This window comes from Canis aureus, chromosome 9 (assembly GCF_053574225.1).
Source record: "Canis aureus isolate CA01 chromosome 9, VMU_Caureus_v.1.0, whole genome shotgun sequence".
Taxonomy (NCBI): Eukaryota; Metazoa; Chordata; class Mammalia; order Carnivora; family Canidae; genus Canis; species Canis aureus.
In genome coordinates this window covers 39,377,929-39,399,032 of record NC_135619.1, presented here as the reverse complement: position 1 = coordinate 39,399,032, position 21,104 = coordinate 39,377,929, and the positions used below count along the sequence as shown (strand labels likewise).

The 21,104-nt window shown below is 36.2% G+C and overlaps 1 protein-coding gene and 1 pseudogene across 4 annotated transcripts in view; one reads left to right on the top strand and one right to left on the bottom strand.

Moving 5' to 3' along the window:
* Positions 1 to 21,104, bottom strand: part of SLC38A6 (solute carrier family 38 member 6) — a 73,098-nt gene that overhangs the window by 6,370 nt on the left and 45,624 nt on the right. For 3 of the 4 annotated variants that reach the window (XM_077909534.1, XM_077909533.1, XM_077909531.1), the window contains 8 exons: positions 14,765 to 14,830; positions 14,489 to 14,542; positions 12,790 to 12,869; positions 12,229 to 12,329; positions 6,376 to 6,500; positions 4,870 to 5,014; positions 4,666 to 4,760; positions 4,200 to 4,491 (listed from right to left, as the gene is read on the bottom strand). In XM_077909534.1, the coding sequence (XP_077765660.1) occupies positions 4,411 to 4,491; positions 4,666 to 4,760; positions 4,870 to 5,014; positions 6,376 to 6,500; positions 12,229 to 12,329; positions 12,790 to 12,869; positions 14,489 to 14,542; positions 14,765 to 14,830 (747 nt within the window). In that variant the 3' untranslated portion in view covers positions 4,200 to 4,410. Of the gene's footprint in view, positions 1 to 4,199; positions 4,492 to 4,665; positions 4,761 to 4,869; positions 5,015 to 6,375; positions 6,501 to 12,228; positions 12,330 to 12,789; positions 12,870 to 14,488; positions 14,543 to 14,764; positions 14,831 to 21,104 lie in introns of those variants that run through there. The other variant, XM_077909532.1, reaches the window with a different exon arrangement.
* Positions 17,250 to 17,842, top strand: LOC144321299 (large ribosomal subunit protein eL15 pseudogene; annotated as a pseudogene).

Genomic DNA, 21,104 nt, shown 5'->3' with positions numbered 1-21,104 from the left:
TTAATTATGAGAAGACTACAGGAGGCTAATGGTAGAAAAATGAATAAATTGTGTGTTTAAATTAGAAAAGCAAATTTCTCAGTACTATAAAATGTTCTGAGAAGTTCTAAGGCCCAAAATTATGACTCATAATATCTAGGCAGAATAATTAGCAGGAAACAAAATCTTTTTTCAATAGGGCTAATTCTAACATTGCCACAGAGTACTGTCAACATGCCAAGAAGAAAATCAGATTAAAATTAATTGTTTGAGTCCTTTTGTTTCTAGCATCTATTCTCCATCTCTATATGCTGAACTGGCAATGTCAGCGCTAGAGACTCCACACCCAGCTACCCACAGATTATCTAGTAACCTGATCCTGCAAATACACAGGATAAGAATGGAGAAGAGAAAAATCTGTTTACCTTAAAAAGAGAACTTCCAAATTCATTCACATCTCATTTTCATTTGTGCCCACAGAACCTTACTCTCAGGCTCCAAAATGAATCGTTTCGGGCTCAAATGGCTATGTCACTTCCACGAATAGGGGAAATACATATTTTAAATACAAAATAGTACCCAGTACAAGGTCATATGGAGAAAGAAATCAATCTTTCCCAGCTGATCTCTGTTCACTTCAGGGATCGTCCACCCAAAAGAGGGGAAAAAGAAAAAAGTTCTTAAAGATGAATGTGTTGTATGTAGGCAAATATAGAACATGAGATTTTGGAAAGGTAAAAAAAGTAGAAGCACATGAAGGCCGGTGATTAGCTCATAACCCATTTAAAGGCATGTGTAAAGTTTACCTGAAAATGGATGGTATGCTTCTGCTTTTCCGCTGGTGAATTTACCAGGGTACTAACCTTACATTTAAACAGTTTCCTGGTAGAAGAAACACAGGAGCAAACAAATTCAGAGAGGTTGGGCTGATCTGGTAACCCGATACCCATCAAATGCCAGTTAGGAATTGCCACAGTAGAGAATCTATGGTACTTTCTAGATTTCAGCTCTATACCTAGATTGTGCTGAACTTCAGATTCTGTTTCTAGATGGAGAGGAGGAAAAAAAAAGCACAAAGATTTCCAGACCTTGGGTGTTTAAAGGGCCTTCACATAGTAAATCAACCTACTCCTGTCTTGTTTTCTCCACAGCCAGACTGAAATAATACAGCACCAGCAGAGGTGTGAATTACCCCCATTCATCTTAATGGAGTGTTAACTTCAAAGGCTTGTTTTAACCATTTAAATGCTAAGCTCAGGAGTAAACGTTCTGTTAAAAAAAAAAAAAAAGGTACAATTTAAACATTCACCCTCAACATACGAAAGTAATTTATATTCTCAGCACTTCGTCCCTTAATTTAGCAAACAAGTCTCCAAATGTTAGAAAAGTATATATTTTGTGCTTTACTTAGTTTTACTTTAAATAGTTCTTACCTAATAAATTATGAACATTAAGCCCATAATGCAAGGGCCTATACTTCCCAGGAAAAATGCAGCCAAGTACTTGAACAAGGTTTTTTGGGAATCCTAGTGAAGGGGGCACTGCTCTTACCTGCCATTTTACTAGCTTCCTCCAAACTCTTGGGGGAAGCTGTGACTCTGACCAGGCAACTAGATTAGGCAGGATATTAAAGTGAAATAATAATTTTAAAAAACCACTTCCACAAATATTTTCTCTTTATATTAACTAGGTTTGGTGCAGGGTGTTCAATAGGGTACTTGTCCCTTTGCCAAACCTCTCATGATCCTATCCCATGAGCAGGTGACAAATGTATTAACTGATGCCCAGCTGTCATCACACTTAACATTTGCCCCAGGGGGTATCCTTGCATCTGTTGCAGATTTAGGGTTATTTTGGTATTACTGGAATTAGATTTATGTAAGCAGCTGAACACCTATTTGTATTTGGATCTATAATTTCATAAACAGAAAAAGAGGGTACAAGAATTAGCTTATCAGATTAATGGGCTCTGGCTGACCTGAAGCCACATGGGAAGCCCTGCCTGGCTGTGCCCATGGGACCAGGCTAAGTGCCCAGTTTCAGGAAGATATTAGAAGAGTACAGCTGGGTCAGAACTGTGGGAAAACACTACAAAGAGTACACGTGGGGCCAGTTCCCCTGTGAGTGAAGGCTAGAGAAAGAATCTAAACATATTAGCTGGGCAAGATGGAAGATGAAGAAATTCCATGTCTCTGATTAAAAGCAAATCTATTTTACTGGTCTAGATGAAGGGATGGGGAAAAGGGGATAAATATCTGATCTATTAAAAGAGCCCATTTTGGCCTGCACCTAATTTATACAAGGTCATTTAATCCTCTCAACACAACGCTGTATAATTGGTATTAACTCCATTTAATACATACGTGAAAGTGGAGACTTAGAGAGGTTAAGTACTTTGCCTAAACGCACTGAGATTTGAATCTAAGTCTTTCTAACCCCCAAACTTGGACTTTTTCCATTATACTACACTGATCCCAGTTGCCAAAGAAATATCTTAATTCAAAAGAGAAGCTCAGTTGTCAATTTTGCAGCCCATTTTCTAAGTGGGGAGCAAAGGGGCACCTGCAAAAGTGTGTATTTCCATGCATGCAAATTGTACTTTGCATGCAGTTCCCTACTTTACATGCACACAGGGGTAGAATTACATTTTTACTGATACACCCTGGCTTTGGTAGGCTGCTAACAAGGTGCCCTTTACATAGAACACTCATGGAAAGGAGAGATCTAGCTTTTGGTTTCCAATCAGAAATAAGCCACATCAATGGGAAACAATGATTTATAACCTCCACACAAAATATGATATAAATCATCAGTATTTGTCTCCACACAAAATATGATATAAATCATCAGCATGTGATAGAAACTCACATGCTTTAGTGACAAATGAGAAAGCTCAAAGAACTTCTAAATTCACAGCCAATCATCACAGCTCTATTTCATAATGAACAACAGGAAAATCACAAAAGTTTCTTAGAGAAGATTTGGAGACAGAGCAAAATACCAAATGAAATAATCCTGCAGTTTTGTTATTAGTGATTAATGTTGACAACATTATCCCACAGCTAACATTCAATTTTGTATATAAACTCAATATGCTGATTTCTTAAAAAACAAACAAGTGAAAGATTGATCCAGTATATTTAATAACATTAAAAACTTCTGTTCTGCCATAAACACTGTTGAGAGAATGAAAAGGCAAGCCACAGACTGGGGGAGAGAATCTTTGCAAAATACATTATCTGATAAAGGACTGGTATCTAAAATACACAAAGAATGCTTAAAACTCAACAATGAGAAAACAATCCACTGAAAAAAAAAAGATGAAAGATCTGAACCTCACCAAAGAAAATATACAGATGGCAAATAAGCATATAAGAAGATGCTCAACATCATTATGTCATTAGGGAAATGCAAATTGAAACAACAATGAGATACAACTATACACCCATTAGAATGGCAAGAATCCAAACCACTGACAACACCAAATGCTGGCGAGGATATGGAACAACAGGAACTCTCATTCACTGCTGTCAGGAATGTAATATATTACAGCCAGTTTGGAAAGCAGTTTGGCAGTTTCTTGTAAGACTAAACATATTTTTACCATATGATGCAGCAATTGTGCCCTTTGGTATCAACCCAAATAAGCTGAAATTTATATCCACACAAAAACCTGCACACAAATGTTGATAGCAGCTTTATTCGTAACTCTGAAAGCAATCAAGAGGTCCTTCAACAGGTGAATGGAAAAACAAACTGGCACATCCAAGCAATGGAGTATTATTTAATGATAAAAAGAAATAAGCTATGTGAAAATACAAGGAGGAAACTTAACTGCATTTTGTTAAGTGAAAGAAGCCAGCCTGAAAGGTTAAATAATACAATTCCAACTATATGACATTCTAGAAAAGGCTCACAGGGAAAGGCTCATAGTTTTTATGAAGTCAGTCAAAAGATCAGTGGTTGTCAATGCTTGCATCAACAGTGAACTCTTATGTAAATGCTGTACTTTGGTTAATAATATTGTATCAATACTGGCTTATCAAGTATTACAAATGTACCACACTAATGCAATAAGTCAATAATATGGGAAACTATGGGTGTGCTGGCAGTGAGGGGAGATATAAGAACCCTGTACATTCTGCTCAATATTTCTATAAACATTAAATCTACCCTTAAAAATAAAGTCTATTATTTTTTAAAAGACCCAGAAAGACTGATTATATTGAAGAGCATTTTAAATTTATTTTAATTAAAACTGCTATAAATCCACTTTCCCCTACTTATTCCATTTTGTTCTGCTGTTCTGTTAATATTTACAAAAATGTTTACCCACATAAAAAGGGATTTATCCAAGGTGCCTCCCATAATTATTCCTTTTTTGCATATAGAGGTAAATTATTCTTCATAAGAAGCGAGAAAATATTTCCTTCATTTATTAATCCAATTAAAAATTATTAGTGCTAAACTAAAATTCCCAACCAAAATTCCAAAGATGAGCAAAACAAAAGCCTGTGGAATAAAAAGATAAAGAATAATTAGAGTATTTTAAACCTCTACCTTCTCCAATAAACTCTATTACAGTTCAAAATACACTTTCTCAATGTAGATAAAATACTCAATTATAAAATGACAAATTATTTCTTAAAATAGAATTCTTAAAAGATATAAACAAAATTAACCTACCCCAAGCTTTTTCCATGAGAGAAAATCCTCTCTGCTAAGTTTAAGATAAAATAGTCCTGGGAACACAAAAATCAAACATGCTGATGTACTGGAACCTTTGAGGGGGAGAAAGAAAAAAAGAGGATATTACCAGATTCAGATGTGAGGCTGGATGACAATTTTATCCATTTCGTTACATGGGATTTTTTGAAACAGAAAACTTACCAACTACACCAAATATATTCCTAATGTCAGGAACATATAATGCAAGTAAAACAATGAAAATATTGAGTGCTAGAGTGATCAAAGAATGGCGAATCCATGAGAATGGAAAATTGGAGAAAAACATCATCATTAAAGCTTTCCTTGCCTGTTTAACAGAAAAAGAAATAGATTTAAGCAAAGAAGAAGTGTCAAAGCCAAAATACTTGTTTCGGGAAACACAGGTACAATACAGTAACCATGACTTCTTGCCCCTACACCATTTAGATTTTAGGAATATAGCATAAACCATTATTAAAAAGTGCTTATGACACATAAACTAAGAAATATACCTTTCTGTGTGAACTTCATAAAAATTATTTTGGTTTAATTCACGAAGAAACATTTGTATTCAATTTCTTTAGGTTGCATAATTTTCAAAATGACCAACAATAATACTGTGATGAAATCTCCGAGAATCATTTTCATTAAATTCACAAATAGAAGAACAAAAAGTTCAAAGTAGAAAAAGAAATCATGGGCAGCCCAGGTGGCTCAGCGGTTTAGTGCTGCCTTCCGCCCAGGGCCTGATCCTGGAGACCTGGGATCGAGTCCCATGTCGGGCTCCCTGCATGGAGCCTGCTTCTCCTTCTGCCTGTCTCTGCCTCTCTCTCTCTCTGTCTCTCATGAATAAATAAATAAAATTAAAAAAAAAAAAAAAAAGAAATCATGCTATGGGAAAGAAACATCATTTACTATTTCATTTTATATTATCTGTTTCATAGTATGTAAATATAAAAACTAGTCCATGACACTTCACACTGCCAAGGCGGGCAGCAGGCAGTATCACATGTTCAATGTTCGTATTTATGTCCCCGCTCTTCCCTCCTGCCAGTACTCTCCACACGGAGGGGCCAAAATCTTGAAGGCCCAGTTCTTAGGGAACTCACTGTTTAGGGATTCAAGACATTCATGCGGAACCATTCATACCTAAAGTCTCTGTTTCCATTTTGTCAGAAATTCTTAAGATTCTTACATATGGTAACTAAATACAAAATGAAGATCTGTTCTGCCCCTTAATTATAATTCTAGAGCACATAAAATATTTTGACTAAGATTAAATTAGAATGTCTATATGAAAACAAATCTACAATAAACCAGAAGGAGCTTAGTTTTGCTGACTTAACTTTTGCCTCTTCATGCACATTCTTTTGAAAACAGAATACAGAATTAAAGGGGGGGAGGAACCCAAAACTTTAGAAGAACCATAGTCTCTAAATTGGAAACAATGTTGTGGGAGAGCGTAAATCTAAACTAAATCTCAAAAAGCACAAATTAGCTTAGTGGTTCGCTGTTATTTTTGTGCTTTCATGGGGCCATAGGCAAGTATGAGGTCTTTGATCAATTACTTGACAAATGAATAAGATATACAAGACTAGATGTGATTCAAACTTTCTAGTCTGCAAAGAATTAGTGTTGCCATATTAGGGAGCTGCTACATTAAGCAACAAGCCCTTTAAGAATACTTACAGGGAAGTGGATTAGAGGGACTGTCAAAAGCACAGCAAATAGTATGCATAACTTCACAGTCAAGATGACAACATCACGGGGCAAATATATGCTATAGCCTTGTAGTAATTCTGACGCCACTTTGTCTGTAAATTTAAAAAAAAAATAATAAGGGTCACATTATAAACTACTAAGATGTCAATAAAAGCAGAATTATTTTTCTTGCACAAATAGATCTTAACAAATTTTGTATTCCCAGTACCATATCCTTCTCTACTTTCTCCTATCCTATGAAACAGAGACAAGAGTTAAATATCTTTTTGAAAATTATAATCTTTTCTTTTAGTTACACTAGAAATCAGCAAAGGCAGAACTTTTAAAATTATGACAATGAATATATATATAAATAAATATCTCTTCAGAACTTTTCCACAATCTGAAGGTTTTGAACATTTATGTTTGTTTTGTAAAGAGCTTTCACATGTGGGATGCCTGGGTGGCTCAGCGGTTGGGTGCCTGCCTTCGGTCCAGGGAGTGATCCCACGTCACAGGATCGAGTCCCACGTCGGGCTCTCTGCACGGAGCCTGCTTCTCTCTCTGCCTGTGTTGCTGCCTCTCTCTCTGAGTCGCTCATGAATAAATACATAAAATCTTTAAAAAAAAAATAGAGCTTTCACATGTATGACTGAAAGTGTATCATGTGTTTCCTTCTGATAACAATTCATACAGGTAGTGAAGCTAAAAAGTATTAACTGACTTGGCCAAGGTCACACAACACAAAGGGGAAGAGTCACTGAGATACATGCCCACATTTTTTGGTGCCAAAGCCAATGCTTTTTCCTCAATACTGCAATGTTTTCTAGAATCTCATACTTCTGTGCCTGCTGTCTGCTTCCTCAACATTTCATCTGTAGATTCCCCTTTCATAAGAAAATGTAGTTGTAGGGAAATGGCTTATTCCACAAGCCAGTACAGTAGTCCGTGACAGAATGTGTACATGTTGACCATGCTTTGCTCCACGGTGTTCTTCCAGTTTCACAGCGTTTTCTGCACCCCCAGTCAGATGAGAGGTATGTAGAGTGAGTGTTCTTAAGAACAGTCCATACCCTGGATTGCAGGGACAGATTAGTTTGTATTTAAGAGAGAATGGTGCTTTTTAAATTTGAGAGTAATGCTCTGGAAAAGATGCTTTGGAGGAAATAAACACACATCTGTTTTCAAGGATCTTAAAACATAAAGGAGCAATAAGATGAACACATACATATAGAAAGTGTATAAATGCAGATACACACATAAGTGGCAGGAGTAGCTCTAAACAAAGAGCTAGGGTGATTCTCAATAGGGAAAGGGAATTATGACTTTGGGATGAGCAAGGAGGAAATCCAGGGAGGCTTGGGGAGAATCATTATGATCTAGTGAGTAGCAGGAAGGTAGAAGGCCCTGAAATCTGGGACTACACAGACGAATGTTCAAAGTCCTGTACTTATTAGTATATTAACTTCTCAGAGTCTCTCAATTCTTACATCTGTAAAATGGGGACAATACTATTTTGATCTGTGGAGTTACTGAGAGCATTAAATAAGTTAATGTATGTGTGGGGAAAGAGATTTTCTCTCAGAGCAAGAAGAGCTGGGCAGAAGAAGCCCCAAAGTAGCAAAGAGAATATGCATCTGAGAAAATGAGGAGACCAATAGTGCTCCAGTGGCTGAGGCGGGATGTGCTACAGAGCGGAGAGTGGTAGGTGATATGCCCAGAAAGTGCATTAAAGACCCAGTAGCAGAGCTCTTCATAGGTAAACCGTATGAGGTGGGCCACAGAGATGCAATGACTTATAAAGATTAGTGTATTATGATCTGAACTAAGCAGGAAGAAAAAGATATGCAGAACAGAACAGTTAGAGGGTTACTGTCATAATCACTGAGAGGTAATGAGAAATGAACTAGATTAGTGATAACGGAAATGGGAGAGAAACTAATTCTCTAAAATACCAAAGAACTACTTTACATGATATGAGACTAATGGACTAAGTAAGAGATTAAGAAGAGCCAGGAAAGCTGGATTCTATTTCCAAATCTGAGATATTTGTGAGCCTTTGAAAAAATATGGCAAACTATTTTATTTCCACTTTCTGAATCATGAAAATGAGCTATTAACACTTATTGCTTAACAATTTTGTAGACTTTAAAAAATGGTCTGGTTATGATGTAATACTTGGGCACTGGCCTGGTTCCCCAAAGGAATACTTTTTCTTCCTCAGCATATAATGCTTTAACATCTGTAAAGAGCCAATATTATTAATCTAGGTAAATACTTATAGGTCCCTGTAATCTGACAAAATTTAGATATTAACTAAGCCTTGGGAGCGGTGGATAAAAGGATCCCAAGCAGCTCCAGAAACCTGAAGAACTAGATTTATTACAAATTCAAAATATCTGTTATATATCTACTTTCTCAGGATGAAAACACTTCTGAGGCAGTCAATTCTATGTTCTTAGCTGAGCCTTAACATACGTAAGGGATAGAGTACAACACATTTCTCTGAATTCAGACAAATCTCCACAAATCTCAGTAAGGATCCGATGGTGTTCTCTGCAAGTTATATATGCTATTAAGTCAGGAGGCTATCCTGTGTCATACACATGTCAAACTATATGAAGTTTATAAGGATAACCAAGAGTAGTAGAAAGATCACTGGATTAGTATTCAGGAGATACGCCACTAAATGTGTGACAGGTCATTTTGCTTCTTTGGGCTTCAGTTGCTCATTTACAAAACATATTGAAGGCCTTAACCAGGATTAACCCTTTTGATTGCTCAGTCAGCAATTTCTTTCCATAAGACTGAGAGCTACCATTATCTCGATAGAAATATACCATAAAAGGTGTTCTTTAATTATAATTAACAACCCCTCAAAAGCTAATGTAAACAGTAAAATCAATATCTGAATCTTCTTTTGTCTTTGGAGAAGGAATTACTTTAATGTCATTCTTTTATCTATTACCCACCAATGATGAGATTTTTTTTCTTAGATGAATATTGGCCATTAGAGAAAATGTAGGTACTCTAAAGAACTGGCAGTGGATTAAGTCAGAGACAACATAACAGCTTTACCTGAAAACAAGGTCCATTCCTGTGTAGGGCAAACTTCATTTACATAATGAAAATGTTCAGCCTCTGTGTTCACATAACAACAGATAGGAATACAGGCAGGGAAGTAGGTAGGTAGGAAGGTAGGTAAAGATATATAGATATTCCTGGAGCTTAAGTGAGCCAGGTTTTTAAAAGCTCATTAAAAACTTGGGGTGAAGGAAATCTGGGTTCTAGAGCATAATTTCTGAGGAGGCAACACGGTAACAAAAACATTAACTTTGGAGAAAGTCAGAACTGGGATTCAAATTCTAACTCGTTATTCACAGAGCGGAGAGTGGTAGGTGATATGCCTCCTCAATATAAGCTACAGGTTATTTGGCTGGCCAAACTCCTCAACCTATGTGAACTATACCTTCTAGAGTTGTAAGGATGAAATTAAGCAATGTATATAAAATACTGGGCACTTACAGAGTAAATGTTAGCTCAATAAATGTATTAGCATCCATCCTTCCTCCACTTTCCTTTCAATCTAAGCTTTCTTAGAATTTAATGCAGCATCTCCTGTTAATTTATGTAACTATTTGGGGGATCCCTGGGTGGCTCAGTGGTTTAGTGCCTGTCTTTGGCCCAGGGTGTGATCCTGGAGTCCTGGGATCAAGTCCCACATCAGGCTCCCTGCATGGAGCCTGCTTATCCCTCTGCCTGTGTCTTTGCCTCTCTCTCTCTCCCTCTCTCTGTGACTCTCATGAATAAATATATAAAATCTTAAAAAAAATTTATGTAACTATTCCTCAGTTATCCTGGAGACTGGCAGGCTATTTGAGGTTTCTTCCAGATACCTATTTATCCATTAGGAGGAGGACTTTTTTGGACTTTTTCTCAATGTTGAAGATCTCTAGAGTATTTGAGTATTTGTGCCAGGTGACAATTTTAATTTAGAAAAATATACAGCTATTTTGTTCCACTAAGTTTTTGCTGAATCCCAACAGTAAACCTGCTATCTCTGACTGATCTAGAAAAGTGTTACTGAGCTCAAATCTGCAAAAATTTACAAACCCAACTACGCAAATTAGAGCTTATATATAGTTCAAGAATCCTGTTTCATTAGCGATGATCAAAAAAGCTTAACCATCTGCCTTAATTTTCTTTGTAGTGTATCCAGTAGGGTACCATACTCATGTTGGAAATAATGCTTTTTCTGATGGCGTACACAGAGTTCCACTACCCTTATCCTACATCAGCATAAAATGCAAGAGCAGATTTAGATTAATGACTCGTCTTTATTGCTATTAAAATACCATAGAGATAATAAGAAAAGGACTGTACAGAGATTATAATTTTCTTATATACTAAAAACTCTAAGTTCATACTCATAACATAATACTCTAAAGTTACCATATTTGACTTAAATCTCATTAAAGATGGTGAGAAATTAAGGGCTGAAAAACCGATCACTGAAATTATAAAATAACTACAATGATAATGATAATGATAATAGTAACCACCAGCAGTAGCTCTCCTTTGTGAAAGACTGCTATGTGCCAGATACTTATAAGAGGCTGATTTAACATGTAACTAATTTCCTCCTCAATATAAGTCTACACAATTATCCCTGTTAGAGATTAGGAGACAAAGAGATTACAAAGTGAGTATCCTGTTCAAGGTCACATAGCTGGTTAGAACAGAGTAGTTATTTGTGCCATATCTGTTGGATTTCAAAATCCATACTCTTTCCACTGAGATTAGGAAAGGTAGCTGGTTTAGTAAAGGTAGGTGTGCAAGAAAACATTGTCCTAAAAAAAAAAAAAAGAAAAGAAAAAAAGAAAACATTGTCCAAAAACTTGTCAGACTTGGAAAAACTCTGAGAGAGAAGCAAAGTGCCATTAGAGGTAATCATGGATGTCTAAAACCTGAAACATGTGCACAAGGCTATCAACCATGAAATCAGAGTCCTAACAGCTAAATATCACCAGAGTAATAAGAGCCATTTACTTGGAGAGTTGCTATAAAAGCACTCATAAGCTGAAAAGTGTATTCAAGAATTTACTGTTATTATAAGAATTTAAAAGAATCCTTCACAAAATTTAAGGGGAAAGGTCATGGTACATCATAGAATGTACACTGCCAACTTAAGTCTGAAGTCAAAGATCTCTGATATCTAAGCGTACCACTATAGTCCAGTATAAATCCTTTTCTTTACTTGTTCTTTTGCAATTAAGATGATTGATTCTCCCAACCTCTCAAACTCAACTAGAGTCTAACATATGGAATTCTCAATTAAAAAATAAAATCATTATTGCACATTTTTTCTTGTGGAAAGATAGCAATGTCCCTAAGCTTTACTTAGGTGTTTAAGAAAATTTTCATATGAAGTTATTAATCTTGAAGTTGAAACATTTTTATTTTTATTTTATTATTTTTTTAAAAATATTTATTTATTTATTCATGAGAGACACACACACAGAGAGGCAGAGACAAAGGCAGAGGGAGAAGCAGGCTCCATGCAGGGAGCCCGATGCGGGACTGGATCCCAGGACTCCGGGATCACATCCTGGGCTGAAGGCGGCACTAAACCACTGAGCCACCCCGGCTGCCCAGTTGATACATTTTTAAAAGAAAGAAAATCAACTTTTTAAGGTCCATAAAGATACTATGCAGTACTGCACTGAATTCTAGAAGCCAAAACAAATTAGTTTATTAATGAAAGGCAGAAACAAAGTCCATATTTAGGTATGAGATCAACTACAGAATGATTTGTCATTGGTAATTAAATAATACACTTACCATAAAAAGTGAGGTATCCAAAGAGTGCAGATATAAAATAAATGAGAAAACTTAAAGCAATTGCTGTATGAGTTGCGTTTTGCATTCTTTTCTTTGAAGGGCTAAAAAACAAAATTGGCAAAAGTAGAAACTGTGATCTGAATTATATATAAAGAAACAAATATCTCCCAAGCTAGTCAAGAGGATTCCTTAATTAAGACCTACTTTATTAATAACTATATACTAGAATTTATGATTTGAAATTACTGCACAAAGATTATGCTTCCAGGAAACATTTTCAAAATGGATAGAACTAACTCTTGGTTGTTTTGTTTTAAACTAACACTTAGGGACACCTGGCTGGCTCAGTGGGTAGAGCATATGAGATCTTGGCATTGTGAGTTCAAGCCCCACACTGGGTAGTTTTATAAAAATAAAATCTTTAAAAAATAAATAAATAAACACTTAGAATCCAGTGATAGGAAAGAAGGATTCACAAAGGAGAATGTCACTCAATCTGAAAGTCTAAGAAGCAAAAAGAAAAACTTAATACACTTAAAATATTTCAGCATTCTATGGTACCTTTGAAGTTCACAGTATATTGGCAATATTGAGGTATGGCAGAGAAATGAAAAAGCCATGGTAGGTATAGCATAAACACTCTGAAAAAGAATTTTAAAAATGAAATTATTAAGTGCTATTCTATTGAAGCCACTACTTCATTTGACAATAAACTCAGGTCTTCAAAAAAAAAAATCAATTTGGGTAAGTCTATTTCATCTTTCATGAATCATCTCTTTATAAAATGAAGGTGTTTTGTTTTGTTTTAAAGAGAGACACAAGTATGGTCACCAACAAATGTTTTACTTGATAGTTGGACTGCCTGTGCTAGCCAGAATATTTCTCAGATGGCTTCAATAACATGTTGGGAGTAACCCCAACTAAATCTAAGGGAATACTAAAAATACTTATCACATCTTAGATCTTTAACTAGGGTCTGTTTCAATAGGAATGAACAGGATATATTCTAGACTGACAAATTCTTAAAGATCCATTGAATACACAAATATAAGTGGTTTTTTAAAATTAGAATACTTAAGAGCCAGAGGAAGTTATAAAGCAAACAGAAGTTACTATCTAAGTGAAAATATTGTCTTTATAGAATGGATGGTGACAATTTACTTTCTCTTTTCTACTATAAAAAGATTTCTTCTAACTAACAACTTTAGGCCCTTCAACAAAAATTCCAGATGACTGAAGACCTATCTTGGGATATAATGCCTTCTAAAATATCTGAAAGGAACTAGGAAGGAAAGCTGTAGCACTTCCTGACATTGGATTAAGGGAATGACAGTTTAATTCACAAATTCTCTTTCATATATTGCTCAATTTCCTGGCTTGTCAATTACTCTACCTAGATCTTTAAGGCAGATAGCCTTTATCATGTAAAGGATGTGGTAATCTCCCTTGTGGAGCCAGAGAGACATTTCTTATTGAGGAACTGGGGATAAAAAGGAAAATGGTACATGAAGGAGTTAGCACACTAACATGCTATAATAGAGTTGTACAAGAGTGGAGGGGATTCTAGTATCTGGGACTTGGATTTCAACAGAATCAAAAAGCATAGATGAAGAAACTTGTGGCAACAGGGAAGACTTCGGACTCTTCTAGAACAGTAAAGTAGGTATCATCCATATCACAGTTCCTGTCTCCTCTGCCCATGCTCTGGCTCTTACAGACATTTCCAGTATCCTGGTTTTCAGAGATGGCAAGGAGATTTGGTCTTCTGGTCTGTGCTCCGAGCATCATAAATTTCAACTTTGTAATGTCAGCCAGAAGATATATTAGCAGCACTCAATTGCTAGTCCAATGATGAGCTGTTTAGCTACAGACCAAGGTTCTACTCACAGGGGAGGAGTTTTTGATATAATTGGCTATTTAGCTTTACAAGTCCAGAGAGCAACAGGAAGTCTGTATCCACAGAGGACCTTATTGGCCAGACCAGACATTCGGTAAATCTGTTCTTTTAGGCAGTGGCCCATTTAAAACAGACTCCATTTAAAGGCATGCCAAAAGAAAAAAATAAAAAAAGGTGGTTGTTTTATAATGGGCCACCCTGTGTTAAATAATATTATTCTTCTGGTAGGCAACCCTATACTTAGCACTTTCGTGAAAATTAATTAGTTACAGGTACAAAGACCTAAGAGACCCTGTTACACAAATCTCTTAAAACTTGAAATGTGAAAAATCAACCAAAAGTATCTGTTAATAACTTACACACCTCTTTGGAGAAATGAAAGAGCTTTGGTTTACAATCATCTGTAGCATTTGAAATCTGTTTAAGAGGATTGAGGGGAAAAAGAGAAACCAACAGTCATTAAAAGTCAGAATACATCAACAAAAATGATGTATTTATTATTAGTAGGCTTTCAAATAAAAATACTTCACAACAAAGTTCCAAACTGCAATATAGCCATTACTTTCTCAATAATTAGGAAAAAATATCATTATTAGTGTGATTTATTTAGCTTAAAATAAACAAAATATAAACTATTACCTGGAAGTACTGCTCTGCATAAATTAATGGCAGAGGACAAGGAATGGACCATTTTTTAATTACTATCTGTAAGAATAGAGAGAATCCACACTCAAGATTATTTCTTATAAAATTCATGACAAGAAATTGATTTCAAACAGGTGATCATTCTTTCAATTAAACTAGCACCATACCAAATAATAGCTAATAGAAGATTCTTTGCTCATATTATTTTTTTCAAGTTAGAAAGGGTCATCCTTTAACACGGTTACCTATTTTGATGGGGGGAAGAGGATGCTGTATTTCTGTTTAGTGGGGTTTTCCCCAATTTAAGATTGATAGTATTCTCATGTCAACTTTCAAAACCCCACAAGTATCAAGGCATTAAAAAAAATACAACTCAAAATGGGAACATGATGTTTTTAGTGACAATAGTGTAAGGTTACACTATTTGTGGACCTGGCATCAGTAGCAGATAGAGAAATATTAATAGCAGTTTGGGAAATGGCCACAAGCAGAAATAGAGAACTTATGCAAAGCAGGAGTTCAGGGATTTCTGCTGTACAAGTAATGTCCTGCTGGCTTTTTTTCAGACTTGTATTACTTTTAGTAAATGTAGATAAAGTGGGCTAAGAATAACACCACATAGCAGGTGAACTCAAGCTGGTAAAAAGAAATTTTTTAAAAATTAAAAGAAATCCAAAGGAATGTTATTTCTCCGAAAGAATCAATGAGAAGATCTCAGGATTTTACTCTGAATGGTGGCCATCCTTTTCCTAGACCTACAGTTGTGGTCCTGTCGACATTACCATTGTTGCAGTGGTTTCAGAGCATTTTATTTACTCTGTAAATATTTGCTCCCAGCTGAGACCCAAGGGCAAGGGAGAATAAAGAGAGCATTTGTGCTTAGCAGGAGACCAATAAGTAAATACTATTCCTATTCCGTATTTATCTAGTTTTAGATTTTAACTAATTCAAACCAAGTTTTATATAGTGATAAAACAAACCTAAGGAAAATGTTGATTTTTAGAATTAAGCTAATGAGTGAACTAAAGAAGGAGTCTTAATTAAAACCCTCACCAAGATAAAATAAAAAGAAACAAAAGGTGAACTGAGCCAGTTGCTTTGATATTTCTAGGTAAGTTTGCAACATGAAATAAAATCAAATGGTCAGTTTACCAAGAGGAAAAAAATCAAAAGCAATAATTTCACATATATTTTTTGGTATCTTTTCAAAGAAGGATGAGGATGGGGTAGAGCAGACACTAGTCTCCGGTTGCCACTGGTCTCTCTCTTCAGCCCTTCCTTGAGCTCGATGCAGCACACTCCCTTCCCCAACTGACACCTGTGTGGCAAGGTGGCAACCGTGCACTGAGCACTTGTGCACCAAGTACTCTGACAAGGCCGGAGTGTAAGCTAGCTCATTTATTTTATCAGCTATTATTACTTGGCTGGCAAATCAAAATGTTTCAAAACAAGGCTCCAAAATACAATATAATGATTTTTGCATTCATTTTTCAATTAATTTCTAGTTAATGAAAAGATCATTAGCAGTTTGGTTTTATATTAATATAAACTTTGATTACTATAGCCAATTTCACTGCAGAGACCCATCCCATGCCTAAGTCCACACAGTGGGATGGCAAAAGGTGCTGTTCTATAGAGTGCAGAACTGGACTAGAAAGATACCCAACAACAGAGCATGACAGGGAGTCCTTACTCAAGTTGAAGACAGAACATGGTAAGAAGATAACTCCAGGGGTTAGGAAGACAAAGGGGAAAAGAAGATTAAATTCACTTGCACAAAAGGCTCTTTTCTCTTTCTCTCTATTCTAAGTTCTTTCCATCCTTCAAGGCTCAGCTCAAGTTTAATATCCTTCTCTCCTTTTAACTGCTGCATTTCTTATTCTGAAGCAAATAAACCAATAATTATGTGTTGTCTACATTGTTCTCTATTGTTTTCCAATTAATTTTTCCTATCTCCCCTATGAGATTGATAGAGCCTTAAGAGCAGTGTCCACAAGTCTGAGGCAGCTATCATGCCTCACTTAGTCCTTGGAACAAGCAAACCTTCTGACCACAAATTGTTTTCTGTTTTGATTACTGGCTTATTTAAGATAGAACTTTTGGAAACAGTGGCAATCCATTTGTTTTCTAAAATGGACCAAAAAAGGTAAACTCACCTGGTTACTGACATTCTGAACCACTGCTAAAATAAAATGGATTTTACAAATTTTAGATATTTCAGAGGGGGCAAAATTTTAAGTTAACATTTTTTTTTACGTTAAAATTTTTATGCAAAATAAAGATCTGGGACAATCCAGATCCTTAAGTTTTGGGGCACCTGGGTGGCTCAATTGGTTGAGCTTCAGACTCTTGCTCTCTGCTCAGGTCTTGATTTCAGGGTGGTGAATTTGAGCCTAGCCTGGAGCCCACTTAAAAACAAAACAAAACTGTAAGTTTTTCTTTCCATCTGGTACAGGCATAAGCTCAAAGGTCAGTCAAGATGGGTGGTTACAAGTACATTCAGGAGCTATGAAGAAGCAGTGCAACGTAATGTGCTTTCTTCTCTGGGTGTGCCGCTGCTGCTACTGACAGCCCTTTCTCTCTCCATAGGACATCCCTCATCACCCTCCACCCCGGGCAAGCTGGTGGGGTACAAGGCCAAGCAAGGTTATGTCATATATCAGATTCAATATAGTGGCCCCAAATGCCATTCCTAATGGTGAGACCTCAACCAAGGCTGTCCAACATGGTGCTAACCAGCTAATGTTTGCCAGAAGCCTTCAATCAGTTGCACAGGAGTGAGCTGGATGCCACTTGGGACTCTAGGGGTCCTGAATTCTTACTGGGTTGGTGAAGATTCCATGTACAAATTCTTTGAGGTTATTCTCATTAATCCATTCCATAAAGTTATCAGAAGAAACATCCTGTGGATCACCAAACCAGTCCACGAGCACAGGGCAACATGAGGGCCGCCATCTGCAGGCCGCAGGAGTGGTGAGAAGTCAAGTTTCACACACTCTCAATGGTTCCTGCTGTGCAGCATGGAGAAGACTCCCTAGTTCCACTGTTACCGCTAATTTAAGTAATGTTTAAGTAAGTAATGTTGGTAAAATTCTTATCTAAGAAATGATGTAGTTCAGTCATAATTGCTTCAGAGTGTTCTTTGTTAAAATGAGTTGTCTGCAGATTGTTGCATGAATGCACTGTCAAATTATGAAAGCCAAAGTGTAATAATGTTTGAAGACTGTGATGGCGTGTCTTGTTTTAATAGGGTAAGTATTTTTGTCTTTGCTTTATGTCATCAGGGAGTTTATATGCCAGTGTTTAAAATGCTGTTTGGTATAATAGGTGTAAGATGAATTCTATAAAAGTGGAATGCAGGGACACCTGGGTGGCTTAGCGGTTGAGTGTCTGCCTTCAGCTCAGGGTGTGATGTTGGGTCTGGGGATTGAGTCCTGCCTTGGGCTCCCTGTGAGGAGCCTGCTTCTCCTCTGTCTCTGCCCCTCTCTCTCTCTCTCTCATGAATAAATAATAAAATCTTTAAAAAAAAAAAAGTGGAATGCAGAAGCTAGCCACATCATTTGTTGGTGCATGTAATGAAACCTACACTTCGTTGGGGTGATGTGATGCTCAGCTGGTTTACTCTCAAATGGTTGTTTTTAGGGGTTCGGTAAGAACAAGCTTTTTAAATTGGATTTTTCTTGGAAATGTGAAGAACATCCTAATCTCTTACCATGATCATATGCGGAATAATAAAGGGTCCATATTTTTAGGTTTAATCCAATATTTCATTTAAGTAACTGCTGGTTTTGAAAGAACAGTTTAAAAGAATGCCACCATTTTTAGAATTAAAGCCATTGTGAGAGGGTTCTCTTACAAATGAATATAAATCCTGGGGATCTCTGGGTGGCTCAGCGGTTCAGCGCCTGCCTTTGGCCCAGGGCATGATCCTGGGGTCGGGACGTGTACCGCATTGGGCTCCCAGCATGGGGCCTGCTTCTGCCTCTGCCTGTGTCTCTGCCTCTCTTTCTCTCTATGCCTATCTTGAATGAATGAATAAAATGTTAAAAAAAAATGAAAATGAATCCTGCTCAATCTAAGCAAAATTGCCTTGATCTCCACAGTACCACTGAGGTTCATGGTGGAGGCTCCTGATTCTATCCCATGACTCCATGGGATATGTAGAATACTGAATTTCATAAAAGTAGTCAGTAATGGTATTTATACCAGTGTATACTAAAACTAGTAGAAATTAAACATTAGGTAAATGAGAAGAATTTACCTTAAGATTTGTAAGCTAGTAGCCAATGCTAGAATTGGGAAACTGGTAGCCATCAAATAACCTTTTAAATGTGAGGATAGAAGATTAAAGTTGGCTTTGATCAGAATTTTTTTTAAAAAGACTGTAAGTTTCAATTTACATTATTTGGAGAGCATAAAGTAAGATTTCTGGACTGATTTTTAAAATTTTTATATTAAGATATTTTTAAAATGTAAAAAAAATAAAATATTTCAAAAATGTAATACAGATATTATATAGATTTGTAAATACATATTGACAAAAAAAAATGGAGCCATTGACACCATTCTAAAAAATCTGGGTTAATATACACATTTCCTTTCCCTAACCATTATGTATTTCAAAACATAATTATTTAGGAAGTTTAAAATAAATGTCAGAATTAAAGGGAACTTAAAAAAGTGTACAGTGTCTTCATTGTCCCATTATAGATCAATTTAAATTTTGCTCACAGGTAAAAATCTGAGCAGATGGTTTGTAAAGCATTACAATAAGTGCAGAATAAGGACATTATTTCCATATGACTGCTACAGTAAGAAATCTGCATCAAATTTAAAAGTATCTGCCATGGCAGATATGAATATTGTGAAAAGTACAAAAGATGTATTATATCAATACGTCTCATATGCTTCAAACTATTGGCTATAAAAACCAAATTATTTTTCCCTATGCAATGCTTGGATTGCCAATTATCTGTGAGGAAAAAATTTAGTGTTATCTAGATTGATTCTTTTGCATCCATATGTTTATTTGCATACATAGGTCATTCCTAACCATACAGATGCTTCTCAACAATCAGTTTATGAAACTGGACTATTTTCTTTCTTTTTTTTTTTTTTTTATTTATGATAGTCACAGAGAGAGAGAGAGAGAGAGAGGCAGAGAGACAGGCAGAGGGAGAAGCAGGCTCCATGCACAGGGAGCCCGATGTGGGATTCGATCCAGGGTCTCCAGGATCGCGCCCTGGGCCAAAGGCAGGCGCCAAACCGCTGCACCACCCAGGGATCCCCTGGACTATTTTCTAATACCATAAGAAAAATAGACTTAAAATGGACTAAAGACCTTTAATTAGGATTAAATATGAGACCTAAAACCATAAAATTCCTAGAAGAGAAAACAGGCAGTAACTTCTCTGACATTAGCCATGGGCAACATTTTTCTAGACATGTATCATAAGGCAAGGGAAACAAAAGCAAAAATAAACTATTTTTTTTTATAAAAAAAAAAAGCTTTTGCACAGCTAAGGAAACGCCAACAAAACAAAAAGGAAACCTACCGAATGGGAGAACATATCTGCAAATGATATACCTGATAAGGAGTATCCAAAATACATAAAGAACGTATACAACTCAATGCCAAAAAAAAAAAAAAAATCCAATTTAAAAATGGGCGGAGGACTTGAACAGACATTTTTCCAAAGAAAACATACAGATGGCCAATGGACACACAAAAGGATGCTGAGAATCACTAATTCAGGGAAATGCAAATCAAAACCATAATGAGTTATTGCCTATCGGAATAACTAAAATCGAAAAGACAAGAAATAAGAAGTATTAGTGAAGATGTGGTAAGAAAAAGAACCCTCAGGCACTGTGGAAGGAAATGTAAGTTGGTACAGCCACTGTAGAAAACCACATGGAGGTTCCCCAAAATATTTAAAATAGAAATACCATATGATTCAATATTCCACTATCAGGTATTTACCCAAAGAAAAGATATATATGCACCCCTATGTTTACTGAAGCACTATTTACAATAGCCAAGATACGGGAGCAACCTAAATATACATCAATAGACAAATGGATAAGGAAGATGTGTGTGTGTATGTGTATACACAATAGAATATCACACAGCCACAAAAAAGGATGAAATAGTGCCATTTTCAACAACATAGATGGACCTAGAGGGTATTTTGCTAAGTGAAATAAGTCAGACTGAAAAAGACAAATACCATATGATTTCACTCCTATGTGGAATCTAAAAAAACAAATGAATAAACAAAGAAAAAGCAGAATCAGAGCTATAAATACAGAGAACAAACTGATGGTGGCCAGA